We start from the raw sequence: 14,766 nt of genomic DNA on the forward strand, positions 1-14,766 counted from the left end.
TCACTAAAAGTATGCTTGTGTTTAGCATATTCCTTAAAAGTGTAACTAAAAATATATTTATTAACATAGTATTTCTACTATACTTTTTAGAAATATACTAATAGTGTGCTTGTGTTTAGCATATTCCTTAAAAGTGTAACTAAGCATATATTTATTACCAAAGTATTTCTAGTATACTTTTTATAAATACATTAAAAGTATGCTTCTGTTTAGCATATTTCTTAGAAGTATAACTAAGCATATATTTAATACAAAAGTACTTCTAGTATACCTTTTAGAAATATATTAAAATGCAATTCAGTATATTTTTATTGCACTTCAAATAAGCATGTTGGGAATACAAATGTATTATAAACATACTACTTGAATTTCAAGTATATTTTTAATACATTTAATACTATGTCTTTTTCACCTGGGTTTATTTTAATGTAATTCATTAATTGGCTCCTCATGTTTTAGGTATGGATGTCCATTTACATTAATATTACTTTTACTTGTATTCATTTAGCAGACACTTTTATCCAAATGCCTACCAAGGTTGAGTTACAGACTCTGTTAAAGAACTAAGAGTTAAGACACTCCTAATCACCCTTCTTTTATAAAATATGACAGCCTTCGAAACAAAATCTACACGCTGCACATAATATCTCATAAGACCTTTCAGAGGTCTTTATCTGACCCCTGTGTTGAAGAAGTTTTTATAAGAAATAAAAAAAAGCAGTTGAACTCTGACCTCTTGGTGTCTTAGCCACTTCATCAGAGCCGGCACATCCAGACTCAGTAGGTGAGGTTCTCTCTCTTGCTATCAGTCTGGGTCTCTGTTGTGTTTAACCTACTGTAGATAGGGCCACACTGAGGAGATTACAAATGAGACACTGTTTGACCAGTGCAGAGAAACACGGCCTGTTAGCGCCCGCCGCACGCTAACATGTTTCAAAATATTCTCAATTATCAATACCTTTATAAATTTGTGAGCGAGGCTGAGTATCCATGATGGACCTCAGCAGTTTGATAAGTGGTTTCTTTGGGATGCCGTGTGCTGTAAGTCTGTCAACCTTGAGAAGTGCATGTGCGTATTCATTTGGACTCGTTGTCTGCGAGTTTATCGAAACACCCTCAGGCTTTTAAACCCAAGCAATAACTAGTACTAGCAGTTCAGCTGCTAGTACATGGCATTTAGTTTGGTTAAGGAAAGCAATACATCCCAGGAAAAAGTCTCCTCAGCTAGAGTGTGCATCAGTACTTTAGATGTACGATATCTTCAGCGCTCGAAGTGTAATCCACTTAAAGCGCAGGCTGTTTTAATAAACAGGTCATAAGAACAATGGGATTGGGTAATGGGAGTGAATCGCTGTTGATAATCCCCAGACGCCCCGTCACTCCTCCTTCGGCTTTTTAATTTTGTTGCATGGAGGGAAAAAACACAGTGAAACCCCCTTGAGATGAGGGGCCTGTTTATTTATTCATTATTGATCCCCCTTTTTCACCAGCCGTTCAACTAAAATGTGTTAACTTTACTATTATTTGCAAAGGGATCAAGCATTCCCTACTCAACCAATGAAAGACACTGAAAGACACGCTTTGCTGCTTTACTTATAGATGTGATATATTATTCACAACTCGCCAAGTTACACCAGAACAATGCGGAACAGAAGTATTATTTATATATGTTATTGTCATGTGCTCTGTCAATATAATGCTCCTCATCAATTATACAGCGGAGCAACTCCTTTGATTAGACGTGGGATCGGCTTTGTTTTTCATTTTTGATATTGAGCTCGTGAACATATGATAATGGGAGATTTTCCTCTGATGTTTGTCATTTGCCAAACTTTGAGACAAGGGCGTCGTCGCAGCATCATTAGTGCTGTCGCTCATCTAGAACATCAAAAGGGGACAAAAGAGCCCTGTGATAATATGTGATCAGCCCACAATTACAAAAAACTGGTGATAATACAAAACTTCTGGTTTTTGTCACCTTTTTGCTTTGTTAATCTCTGATTTGATGCTCATTATGCAGAATAATCAATGCAATACCTCCAAATCCAAGTATGATTATTGTGTGTAAATCTCAGTCAGTAGGTTTTTTTTTTTTTATAATTTTTTTTTAATTAATTTAGCAAGGACACATTAAATTGATCAAAAAAGACAGTAAAGACATAATTAGTCTTTTAAAAATCTATTTAAAATAGATGCTGTTCATCAAAGAATCCTGAAAATAATTATCTGTTTTCAAAATGAACAATAATAAGACCTGTTTTTGAGCACCAAATCAGTATGTTAGAATGATTTCTGAAGGATCACGTGACACTGAAGAGTAGAGTAATGGCTGTTGAAAATTCAGCTTTGCCATCACAGAAATAAATGACCTTTTCAAATATATTAAAATACAATACAGTTATTTTCAGTTGTTATAATATTTCACACAGGCTTTTCATGCCATTTTCCTTAAAACTCTGAACTTTTAAATGGCAGTGTATGTAGAAATTAGTGTGAATGCATAGCATTAAGTCAAATTTGAACAATAGAGACATTATTAAACAAGTGCATGCAATTTTTTTTATTAAAAATGCATTTAATTAAATGCATTTTATTTTTAAATAACTTAATTATTAATATAGCTATTTTAATATAATTACATTTTATTTGTATTTAAATTATTATATATTTAAGAAGCTTAACATTAAAGCCATAACTCTCAGTCTCACTCATTATCCAGCACAAGAACACACTGTCTTAGAACTACAATTACAAGTCTTAGAATTACAAGTCCAAACTACATTATTTAATTTTTGAGTTATAACACATTTATTATTGACTTTACTTCTCTGGCTCAATTTTCCTCTCAAGCAAGATCTATGTTTGTGCAGGCATTCGGAGGAAACCTGAACAAACAAATCATAAGTTTGTGGTGTTTAAAAACACACATCAGAACGACTGACCGCTAACCAAACAATGGCGGGTTTAGGCGTTCCTCAGGTGAGCGCTCATCAGCAGATGTTCTTCATAAGTGTGCTGGGGAGCTTGATTACAAACTCTTTTATTAGGTTTGATCGGTGTGTGTGTGTGTGGAAGATTAGGGCCAGGGAGACAGGTCTTTACCCTCCAGTGATCTCTGGAATAATGAGGATATGTTACCATGGTGATTCTCAGAGAAGCCTCTGTCACTGTGAAGAACCATTTAAAATCAGTTGCTTTGTTTTTATCTCTGGCCATCACTGCCTTCCTGTTCCTAGTTATTAAATGTGCTAGAACTGTGTGGAAGTGTAGAAAAACTATGTGGAACAAACTAAGTACCTGTTAAAATGTAGTAATAATGAAACAAGTTACAGCAAGCTAGTTTTGTAAGCATGTTTTAATCTAATCAGTGTTTCGTGATGCAGTTGATAGAAGGAAAGAAAGGGGAAAAAAGAGTACTATATATCAGTAGAAAAAGCAGTAGGTTGGATTTGAATAGAATCTGCCTGTGACCATGAACCAAAGGTATACGCCACAGAAATAGATGACTAGATATAGTTGACACGCCTTTCAAAGCAGCATTAACCAGCTGAGACCTTGCCTGATGTTTTTCTGTCTGGTTAAATAGATGTTAATGGAATGAGCTATATGAGTTCATTATAGACAGTAAAAGATTTGAATGATACTTTATTCAAGTCAGTGTGATGACCTTCCAACTCTGACGCCTGCCTAATGTCAACTATTTAACATCACTGAAAGTGGATAAACCAGTAAGATTTTATGAGCTATTGTATGTAAATAAATAAATAAAAACATGAAATACTGTGTCTTTATAAAAAAAAAAAGTAAAGTAATCTATCTCTGTGATGAACAGAGAGCTAAGAGCACGTTAAGCAAAGTGTGCCATTTTTAAAACTAAACACAATAAACTGTATTATAGGTCTAGACAGCACACAATTGAAATAATTTATAAATGATAAAAATACTTTTGTAGAGCCATTTAGTTTATTTTAGCCATTTAGTTTTAAACAAATAGCTTAACAAATGACTTTTTTTCTGAAGCCATTGTGCAGACACAATGCATGCATAGGCACGGTTAGTGAATGAGACCCAATATTCTATTTTATTTATTTATTAAGCTCTGTGGCCTTCACCATAACATTCTGTCTACCATTCAAAGGTTTGGGATCATTTAGATTTTTTAATGTTTTTGTAAGAAATCTCTTATGCTCATCAAGACTGCATTTATTTGATCAAAAATACTGTAAAAACAGTAATATTGTGAAATATTATTTAATATATTAGTAATATGTGCTTTAATATATTATCATATTTATGCAATTAACATTTTTTTCTTTTTTAATACATTCTAAAATTGAATTTATCCCTTTTTTCCAAATGCTGAATTTTCAGCAGCATTCTACTCCGCTTATTTGGTGTTCAAGAAACATTTCTTATTATTACCAGTGTTTAAAATAGTTGTTCTGCTTAATATTTTTTTGGAAACTGTGCTATATACATGTGTGACCCTGGACCACAAAACCAGTCATAAGGGTCAATTTTTTTACTGTCACGTTTTATCTTTTTAATGCATCCTTGCTAAATAAAAATATCCAAACAATTTGTCTGCTTGCTTCACAAGGTCAAGGTTGTTGATTTGCTCTTACTATTTAAACTCAGAAAGGAACTGTGATTTTCTCCAAGTTTGACATGTTTTGAAATGTAAAGACGGCAACTTGTTAACACTCTTTATACATTTTCTGGATTTCCTTTTTACCCGTGGCTTTTCTAGTTCTGTGTGTGCACAGGTCAGGTGTGTAGTATTTGTGTTGAAGCGCAGTATCTCATGTCAGCCCTGTGTACATGTTTGTGTGTGTGTTTAAATGTGTGCATGTAGATAGATCAGCGGAGAACTCTGGCATGTAAATTGATGTGTGGTTTGAGTCGCTGAATTAAGGAGATGCTGTGACGTGCATGTAACAGTGCTGATGTGTGTTTAGCAGAGAATACATGATGTGCAGACACTTTTATTGGGAAAACGCTTTACTACAGCAGTTACAGAGCACCCTACTGAGGGCTCACTGCCGTCACAGCATGATACTGTCTCTGAGTGTTTGTGTATGTGGTTATGCAAGGGGGAAATGGAGGAATTTATTGAAAAGGATTTTTTTATTCTTTAAGAATGGACAAATAATCTATCTTTTGCTCTCTATCTGTCTCAATCAGGTGGTCGAGTTGGCTCAGTTCAGTCTGATGCCAGCAGCAGTCCCACAGAACTTGGTCATATGGGCCAATCTCACCCCACCTACCATGTAGGACCACAGGTGAGAACACACACCGGTTCTCCTTACACAGTTTCATTAATTTCAACATAAAATGGCATTCACAACCCATTTTACATTTGAATGTGACATAGGTTTGATTTTATCCATTAGCAACTTACAGGATCATGAAAAGTGGCTGTTACATACATACTATATTCCAGTAGACAGACAAAAAGTAGTGCAAATAGTGTGACACAACCTGACATTAAAGGATCGACAGATATATGTTGCCAAAGCCAGTATATTGGCTAATATTTGTCATTTGTTAATTATCGCATTGGCTGATAAGTGTCAAAAGTTGGACTTTAATTTTGACAGCGCCAAAACTTTTATTTTGACAGTGCTGAGAACCCATTGCAGTGCCTGAGCACAGACACACAGGAGCTCCCATTCTCTGTCTTCATCAGTTCGCTGTCTTTGATTAATAAATGATTAGACAGAACAGTTAAAAAAAGACAGTAAGCGCTGTATGAAAAAGTAGCATTTGCCTTTCTATTATTAGTAATAGAAAGACAAATGGCAGATTTATGAATAAGAATCCAACCAATTCATTAAAAGGAATGATTTTGTTTTTCACAAATCTGACACAAATCTTTTTCTGATGAATATTCCAAGGATTGTTCAATGAAGAACAGCTTAACTTTTGGTTCATTTCTTGCACATATCTATGGCTTCTAAAATCTTGAAATATGTGGAGTCAAAGACCACGTTTATAATGCGTTTGTGTCTTGAAAATACTTGGAACATCTCATTTCCATTAATGAAAACTATATGGGAAAATCTCTGATTTTTTTCTTGTGCAGAATAAAGAAAGTTATACATGTTTGGAATGACATGATGGTGATTAGGGGTGAACTGTCCTTTTAAAAAAAGTAATAAAAGATCAATTTTGATGACTTTTCGATGACTTTAAGGAGCCTACCATCCAACTCAACACCTAACGAATGCCCCAGTAAAACAAACATGCACATACTTTTAGAAAATCAGCTGTGTTTTTTTTTAGGATGAGTAGAACAAACAAGCTCTTTCAAGAGATGGAGAATGATCATTGTCTTTTGCCATATCCAGCTCAACATGCCGCAGCAATGTCCAAGCTCTTGTCTTCTCGTTCCCCTGAGCTCTGCCTTAATAGATGAACCCTGTCAGGACAGTCCCACAGAAACAAACACTTTTCAGCCACACTGCTCTCTCCCTGTGCCATGGCCAATTCCCTTGTTTCTGGATCAATATGTTTTGATGGATTCTCACTCTAGAGACGGATATTGTGTGCACTGCCATTACGGAACTGGATCAGTAAGAGGGCAGTTAGCCCTACATGGGTCCGACTCTATCCTGTGCCTTTGGCTTCATTCGCGCACACACTGCTATCAGTCTGATTACGAGTAATCTTTCAGCGTTTCCTCCGCTGGGCTGCTCCCTCCGTTGTTCTTATTAGAAAGAGGAATGGGATGGGGGGTGGGTTAGGAAAAGAAAAGGGTAATTTAATCCCAAAAGCCAGATCAAGAAGGTGCAGCGTGTTGCTCATGGGCCAAAGGTTCTTGGGGACACGTACAGTATGTTCAGTAATGATTCTGTAACAATTAGTATTTTTAACGATTTGTCTCTTTCAATCATGCCTCATTTTAAATGCTTTTAAAATGGCCATTTTACTATTTTAAAATCGTGGAATTTAATAATGAAGAATACCGGTAATTACATTTCGCAGATTTATTCCAAGTTTTTCCATGGTATTGTTTGCAGTATCTTGAAGTACCATTTAAACTATGGTATGTTAATATAGTAATCATTCTGTATGACTTTATGGTAAAACTTTAGTATAGGGACCAATTCTCAGTATTAACTAGTTGCTTATTAGCATGCCTATTATTTACACTTCGTGCATTCTTTTCGGCTCATTAAAAATTCATCTTGCTGCCGCGTTCTGGATTAATTGTAAAGGTTTGATAGAACTGGCTGGAAGACCTGCCAAGAGAGCATTACAATAGTCCAGCCTGGACAGAACAAGAGCTTGAACAAGGAGTTGTGAAGCATGTTCTGAAAGAAAGGGCCCGATCTTCTTGATGTTGAATAAAGTCAATCTGCAGGACTGGACAGTTTTAGCAATGTGGTCTGAGAAAGTCAGCATATCATCAATCATAACTCCAAGGTTTCTGGCTGTTTTTGAAGGAGATATGGTTGATGTGCCTAACTGGATGGTGAAATTGTGATGAAACGATGGATTATAAATTAAACTATTATTAACATATTGGCTGTTTATTAGTACTTATAAAGCACTTCCTTATTTTGCATGAGCATATTTTAGATCGCTTAATCCTACACCAAACCTAAACTTAACCAAATTAGGAGTTTATTGAGTCTGACTGACTTTATATATCATCATCATTAGTTATCATCATTAAAGTCATTATCATCTGACACCATCACTATGATACCAGCAAGATTTTTATTTATTTATTTTTTTTGCAAAACTTACTTTTTTCTCCATACAAAACTATATAGTACCAAAAGAAACAAAATTTTACAATACAAAAAAGTGTGTATGATATATATATATATATATATATATATATATATATATATATATTTCAAAAACAGTCACGCAAACTGTTAGTGTACTTATCACAAATATGCCACAATATCTTATATTAATATAAGATATATAAAGTATATTTAACTGTATTTTGTGTATGTAAATGGACATTTAGGAGCAGTGAGGTGGTAGCGTGACTTAAACATCCCAAGGGTATTTTGAGTGAGGAGTTGTTCAGCCATTTTAAAGTGTGTTTTGATCCTGGGGGATCCCATTTCACAGACACGCTGGGGTTCAGATCAGTTTGTCAGCTGCCTTGTCGCTTAGAGAGAGGGCTGATGGGAAAATGGTGTGAGCTATTAGTGAACCTAACACAAAAAAAGAAAGAGAGATGAACCGGTTTTCATGCTGAGTCGAGGAGTATCTGGACCTCCCATGATTCCTGACACAGACATTCTGCTGGACACAGCACAGTAGTTTGTACTCCTTGCCAAAAGCCCATGAAAATGATAACAATTGAAGTTGTATTTTATCACAGTTAGATTCCTTGTATACAGGTGTTTTTGTGGATGCATTGTGGAAGTTAGTTCTCATCATGTTTTCACCGGTGTCTGAGCAGTAACCACAGGTGTATTTCACATCACATCACATCACATCACATTAACTATGAACATGTTCCACTAATGACCAGAAACTCTCCAAATAATCATTCAAACAGTATATCAAGTGTTGCTATTTAAAATAAAATAACATAAAATAAAAATAATGACAGGTAAAAGTTGTGGGACATGTTTTGTACTTAGTATCAAAAATGAGTGAAAAAGCCCTTTCTACCAAAGAGCCTATGAATTAACATGAAGATAACTTTCTCTTAAGCTTTCAGTTATTCATCTGGTTTTAGACATCTTCAGACTGATGAAAGCTGTTCAGCTCTTTTGTTTAGGTCAAGTGCCCTTTTAATAATTTGCTCAGTTCAGTAAGTGGAGTTCAGAATGGGCCATTAGGAGAAAATGTCAAACCCAGTGCTATAGACAAATTTCATTCTTTTAAAGAATTCAAACAAAGCCACACTAAAATGGCTGCATTTTTAAATGTGCGATTTCCTAGAGTCCTGAAATAAACAACATGTAAAATGCTGGTCTTAGAGGTTCTCCTTAATTTTACCCTTCATTTATAGATTGAAACTGTCTGTGCCATAAATATATTATATATATATAATTATATTTGCTTAACCCCCTAGCATCGATACATCGGTTTGACAAAGTTATGACAAAGCCTGAGCTCAGTATACTGTTCTCAAAAATTTGGGGTCAGTAAAATTAATTTTTAAAAATAAATTTATGCTTTTATTCAGCATAAATGCAATAAATTGATAATAGTGAGAGTAAAGACACTTATAATGTTTCTATTTCAAAATTTCTATTTAAAATAAATGCTCTTCATTTGAACTTTCTCTTCATCAAAAAAACAAAACAAAACCGGTTTCCACAAAAATATGAAGCAGCACAAACTGTTTTCAGCATTGATAATAAAACATTTTCTTCAAATCAGCATATTAGAATGATTTCTTAAGTATCATGTGACACTGAAGACTGGAGGAATGGCTGTTCAGCTTTGTCATCAGAGGAATGCATTATATTTTAAAACATTCAAATAGAAAATAGTTATTTTAAATTGTAATAATATTTATATAATTTCATATTATTAAGTTGTACTGTATTTTTGAACAAGCATGCATTTATAGTGAACAGAAACATATTTTGAAAACATAAAAAAATCAGACCGACCCTAAGCTTTTGAACGGTATATTCCAAACCCTCAAGAATGTATCAACATATGGATTTCTTAACTGGTTAATTCAAAAAGAAAAGATTTCAAGCATCTTGTGGACACAGAGGCAAAGCAGGCAATGGCATTCATTTTGAGATTGAGATGAGATGCTGGCAGACAATCTTTGATTTTGTGCCTCAAATAAATGACATCACACACACACTTAAAACAGCAAGATTAAGCATATGTCACAGCTTTGTCAGAAGAGTCTTTGTTGTCATCCTTTGAGTGGTTAATTGATTTTTTTGCATTCTTTTTATGTCAGTGTTGTGAATGAAATGACAAATTACATCTCTCAGTATGTTCTATAAGAAGGGTTTTCATTTTTTGACAAATTCCTTTTTTCTGTTTGTTTTTCCATTTAGATGGAGAAACAATATTTAATGTTGTTTATGCTGATTATCATTTGATTCAACAGGTTTGTTGTAAATGAAATGTTAAAGCAATGAGTAAACTTTGTCTTATCATACACTTCATATATTTTATTGTCGTTCTATGCTTTTTTTCTTTGTATTCATAAATTACAAACAGTGCTGCATGCCAGAAATTATAAAACTGCTTCAACCAGAAATGTATTCTACTTAACGTTAAAGGCCCCAAATTAAAATTCTGTTGTCGTTTGCTCACCATCATGTTGATCAAAACCCGTATAACTTCAATTCATCTGTGGGGCTTGCTCTTATCTATGCAACTAAAGAGTCTGAGACACTGTTTAACACTGTTGTCAGTGTACAAATTCATCATTGAGGAAACACTGCTTGAACATTATTAAGTCTTGAATGAAAAAGCCTTCAATTATAAAGATGACTGTACAAGATTAAGCCAAAGAAGCAGCAATAAATGCTAAAGGGGGTTATGATAATGTAGCCTGGGTGTGTAAGTGAGAGAGAGAGTGAGAAATTGCTGACTTGTAGGAAGGAGGAGCAGGCTGTGTGATAGTTGTGAGTTGTATCACAGACAGGCTTTTTTGTACAGTATAGAGGTGTAAAACAGTGCTTGGGTGAGCTGAAAAGAAAAATGCACTGGTCTCCTGCAGGAAAAGCATTTGATTTGTCAGACCCAGCAGTGGGTTCTGCTAGCACACAGCACTTTTAGCAAATATTGTCTCAACAGTCTCAACAATTGTCACAAGAAGTGTGTTAGCATCAATGTTCGTCTGTATTTTGTGTTAAATTTGGAGATTTGAAGGAAGATTTTCATTTGCATTTCAAACTGGAAGACAAAAATAAAATCATAAAATAATTTTAAGTAAAACACATAAATAAAATTATTAAAAAAGAACACCACTGTGATGCTGCACATCATACATTAAAAAAAAAACTTCTCGTTAAACTTCCTGTTTGTTCTCTCTTTCAGTCTCTGCTGGTTGCTCAGCAGCTGGCGTCAGCGGTTAGTGGAGTGATGTCCGGTGGAGCTCCTGGTCTGAACCAGCCCATTCTGATCCCCTTTAATGCTGGTGGGCATCTGGGTGGGCAGCAGGGCCTGGTTCTCTCTCTGCCTACTGCAGCCAACATACAGGGCCTGGTGGCAGCCGCTGCTGCTGGTGGCATTATGACGCTCCCCCTACAGAATCTGCAAGGTATGAATCCATATTGATACAGTAAAAAAGAATGGGTGTAGAAACAATTGTAACCAACATGGTCTCATAAAAACACGTACCTCTGGGTACTTTTCTGCAACACCGTTTTTACATACCTTACTGCACGTTTCGCCGCAGTTTCAAAGAGGAATGTCCACTGAGTGGCGATAAAACACGGATTCAATACGTGAACCCTGGCACGTTTTTATTACGTTGATATAGGTACGTATTGCTGTGTTTTTATTACGTTGCTTCAGGTACGTATAGCGGCGGTTCAGAATTCAAATATCTGGGGACTGTTGTTAAAAGTTAATGCTCTATCATGCTGGAAATATGCTCTACACCAAACCCAACCCTAAACCTACCCGATAGTGTTAACAAATGCAAAACTGATACAAAAACGTATTTGTTGATGCAACTGTGCCATTTGAACTTCCTTATATGCAGATTTGAACTGTTTTGTCAAACAGGATTCAAACCAGAGCTCCTCGCCTCTCAAGTACGTCTCCGTACTCCGTGAGCTACCGAACAACCCTACCGTCTATGACCGAACAACCCTACTGTCTATGAAAACCCATAGATATGAAGCTGGATATGTGTGATGCTAACATTCGAAAGTAGCAGTTTTCAAATCTCCCAGCATATTAAAATTGTTTTGAAGTCATAACATAATATTCTTCAAGTAATTGTGCGAAAATTATGCTTTATTAATCGAAACTCTGTCAATTTGTGTGAAAAGGAATAAAAGGTGTCGGAGTTTTACTGCCTCTAGTGTTCATTTCTTTTGGAAACTGCAGTGACATGTACTTATTGGTACGTATTTCGCATCTCGCGAAAAAGTGCCCCCCCCAGGTACGTTTTTGCCACGAGACCAGATAGATTTTAACACATTGAATTAAATATGAGTCTTTGAAGTAGAAGTAGAAAAACTGAAACAGTATTTTGTATTTTCAAGTTCTTCAGTACCTTTGTATTATTTACAACTGCAAAAAAAAATAACTTTTTACAGTGTAGTGTATCAGTATAAAATAATTATTTTTTTGCTCAGAATTTTAGAGAATGTAAATTCTAATTAATTTTTTATTTGTATTATTAATATATGCTAATATGGTCTTGTCTAAGTAATTGCGTTTTACTGTAATTCTGACTTCTGTAAGTTAATACGCATACATATAATGCATGAGGACTGTAGAGAGCATGAAAACAAAGCCAAAACCTGGACATTTTAGGCAATTTAGAAATCCCAGACAGGACATGTCCGGTAAAGATGTTGGTCACCCTATTATAATTTGAGAATTAATGATGGTAATATGGTCTTGTCTAGGTTGTGGTCTTTTTACTTGAACTCCAATTCCTGGCAAAGTTTGCATCTCGGGTCATACACATTATTATCATTGTTGTTGTTTTTTAATATTTAAATCTATAAACTAAAAGGAATAGTTGTTATAAATTGTGTTCAAACCACCATATCCTAGTCAAATTCTACAAGGAGAAATCATGAAAGCATTCTTTATTATACAACATTCAGTCTTCAACAGTTTGTTGTGTTTTTGGGACTTGTGAAAGTGGTGCCATCTCAAAGTAGCATCATCCCATCTAAACAGCACGAGTTTTAAGACGTACCTACGGAAAGTGCTTGAAAAGGCCGAGGACAGGAGGATCAGAGTGATATAGGCAGGGAAAGTAGTTCACATTCATTACAGGTCAGCGTTTTGCAACGAAGCGCAAAAGCACTTTAAGGCTCTTTCTTCTTTCACTAGGAGTGTTCACTAGCATGCTTGTGTCTTCTCCTCTTTACCTCTGTCTCTCCCCCTCCTCTTTGCTTCCGTCCACGCGTTCATACTTCTCCTCGCCTTTTAAATTTTAATGCACGAATGTTCTCTTTTGATCATAGTTGTAAATGGTTTTCATTTTAATGTTTAAAACATTGTCTCTTTTATACCATTAGATTGAGGGGTGGAAGGGGGAAACCGTCAGTCATAAGTCTTAGATGAGGTGCCTTCTCTAATGCCTGACTAAAAAAATAAGTTATAAATTTGAGTGCATGTAAAATAGCACGTTTTCCTTTTTCGGAGGAGGAGGAGGAGGCCGAAGATTAAAATAATGCACGGCAGGAAGCAGGTTGTCCCGAAGAGATGGATGGACGGATGGCTAAAATAGTGGGATGGAGAAGAAGTCTCTAATGGACACAAACATGCATAAATAACAACACGCATCAAAGCACGTCTAGGCTTTTAATAAACACTCACATGGGCTAAATAAATATCTAAAAATTCCCAGAATTCCCTCAGTCACGATAATGTGCCTGTGGGGCTTGCTTCACATTTTGAAGACTCACTAAAATGGACCCTAGAAAGACGTTCTACTTTGGAGTGAATTTGAATGCTCCATTAATTGTCTGTCTTAAACTTCTAGCGTTTTAGCTGGACATTTATGCTTGTTCAGCAACGGTGTTGAACAAGTCCTTTTTTCATCTGAATTAGTTTTTTAAGTCTAAAGCCCTGTTCACACCAAGAACGATAACTATAAAGATAACGATATTAGCGTCCACACCAGCGAACGATATCGTCTGTTTATTCTAAGCGCACGTGCGTCTGGCACTTTAAATTCTTGAGCTCGTTACAGCAGGATGGATTCTGATTGGCTGTCAGTGTTTTATCGTTCATCAGCTGGAAAAAAATCATTTTGAAAGTGATCACAACGATATCGTTCCTCTGTATCGTTATCGTTATAGTTGTGGTGTGAACTATGCTATTCTTTAATACTGAGAACGATTTTTAGAACTATATATTTATCGTTATCTTTATAGTTATCGTGCTTGGTGTGAACGAGCCTTAAGACTATATTGAAAATCTAGAATTAAGAATCTAATTTAAACTTGGCCTAAACAAAGTAATAGTATTTTAGTAAGTTTTAGTAAAACCATATTTTTATATTTTTATTTTGTCACATCGTGTTGCTATAATATTTAAGTAAAAAATAAAAAAAAAAATGTAATGATATAAAATAATATTAATAAAAAATGATTGTTTACTAAATTGTTTAATATTTATAAGTTTGCACGAAAGGAGGACAAACCAAATACTAGGACATTCTGACATTGACAATTTTTTGTTAACATTAAAAAAAAAAGTTTTTGAGAAAATAAAATAAAATAAAATAAAAACAATTCAACATTTGAGTTAAATTGTTAATCAGGTAATATAATTTGTAATAAAGACTAAAACTGGTCTGACACTTTTCAACCCCACTATCCTGAGAATTTAAAGGAATAATTCACTAACAAATGATTCATGTTGTTCCAAACTTCTACGACTTTCTTCTATGAAACATTTTGAAAAAAGTTTCAGTGTTTTATATATGTATATATATTTTTTTACCTTCATACAGTTAAAGTCAGTAGGGTCCAATGTTGTTTGGATCTCAACATTCTTCATATTATTATGTTCCACAGAAAACAAAAAGTGATACAGGTTTGGAACAACATAACAGTGAGTTCATTTTTGGGTAAACTGTCCCTTTAAATACTTCTTGCACTCAAATTG

The 14,766-nt window shown here is 34.9% G+C and overlaps 1 protein-coding gene across 2 annotated transcripts in view; it reads left to right on the forward strand.

The window, feature by feature from the left end:
- LOC107696499 (POU domain, class 6, transcription factor 2-like) overlaps nucleotides 1-14,766 on the forward strand; it is a 112,734-nt gene that overhangs the window by 15,185 nt on the left and 82,783 nt on the right. For both annotated transcript variants that reach the window (XM_016496858.1, XM_016496857.1), the window contains 2 exons: nucleotides 5,185-5,282; nucleotides 10,999-11,221. In XM_016496858.1, coding sequence (XP_016352344.1) covers nucleotides 5,185-5,282; nucleotides 10,999-11,221 — 321 coding nt within the window. The remainder of the gene's footprint in view (nucleotides 1-5,184; nucleotides 5,283-10,998; nucleotides 11,222-14,766) is intronic.

The sequence above is a fragment of the Sinocyclocheilus anshuiensis genome, unplaced genomic scaffold (assembly GCF_001515605.1).
Source record: "Sinocyclocheilus anshuiensis isolate Anshui unplaced genomic scaffold, SAMN03320099.WGS_v1.1 scaffold931, whole genome shotgun sequence".
NCBI classification, from domain to species: domain Eukaryota; kingdom Metazoa; phylum Chordata; class Actinopteri; order Cypriniformes; family Cyprinidae; genus Sinocyclocheilus; species Sinocyclocheilus anshuiensis.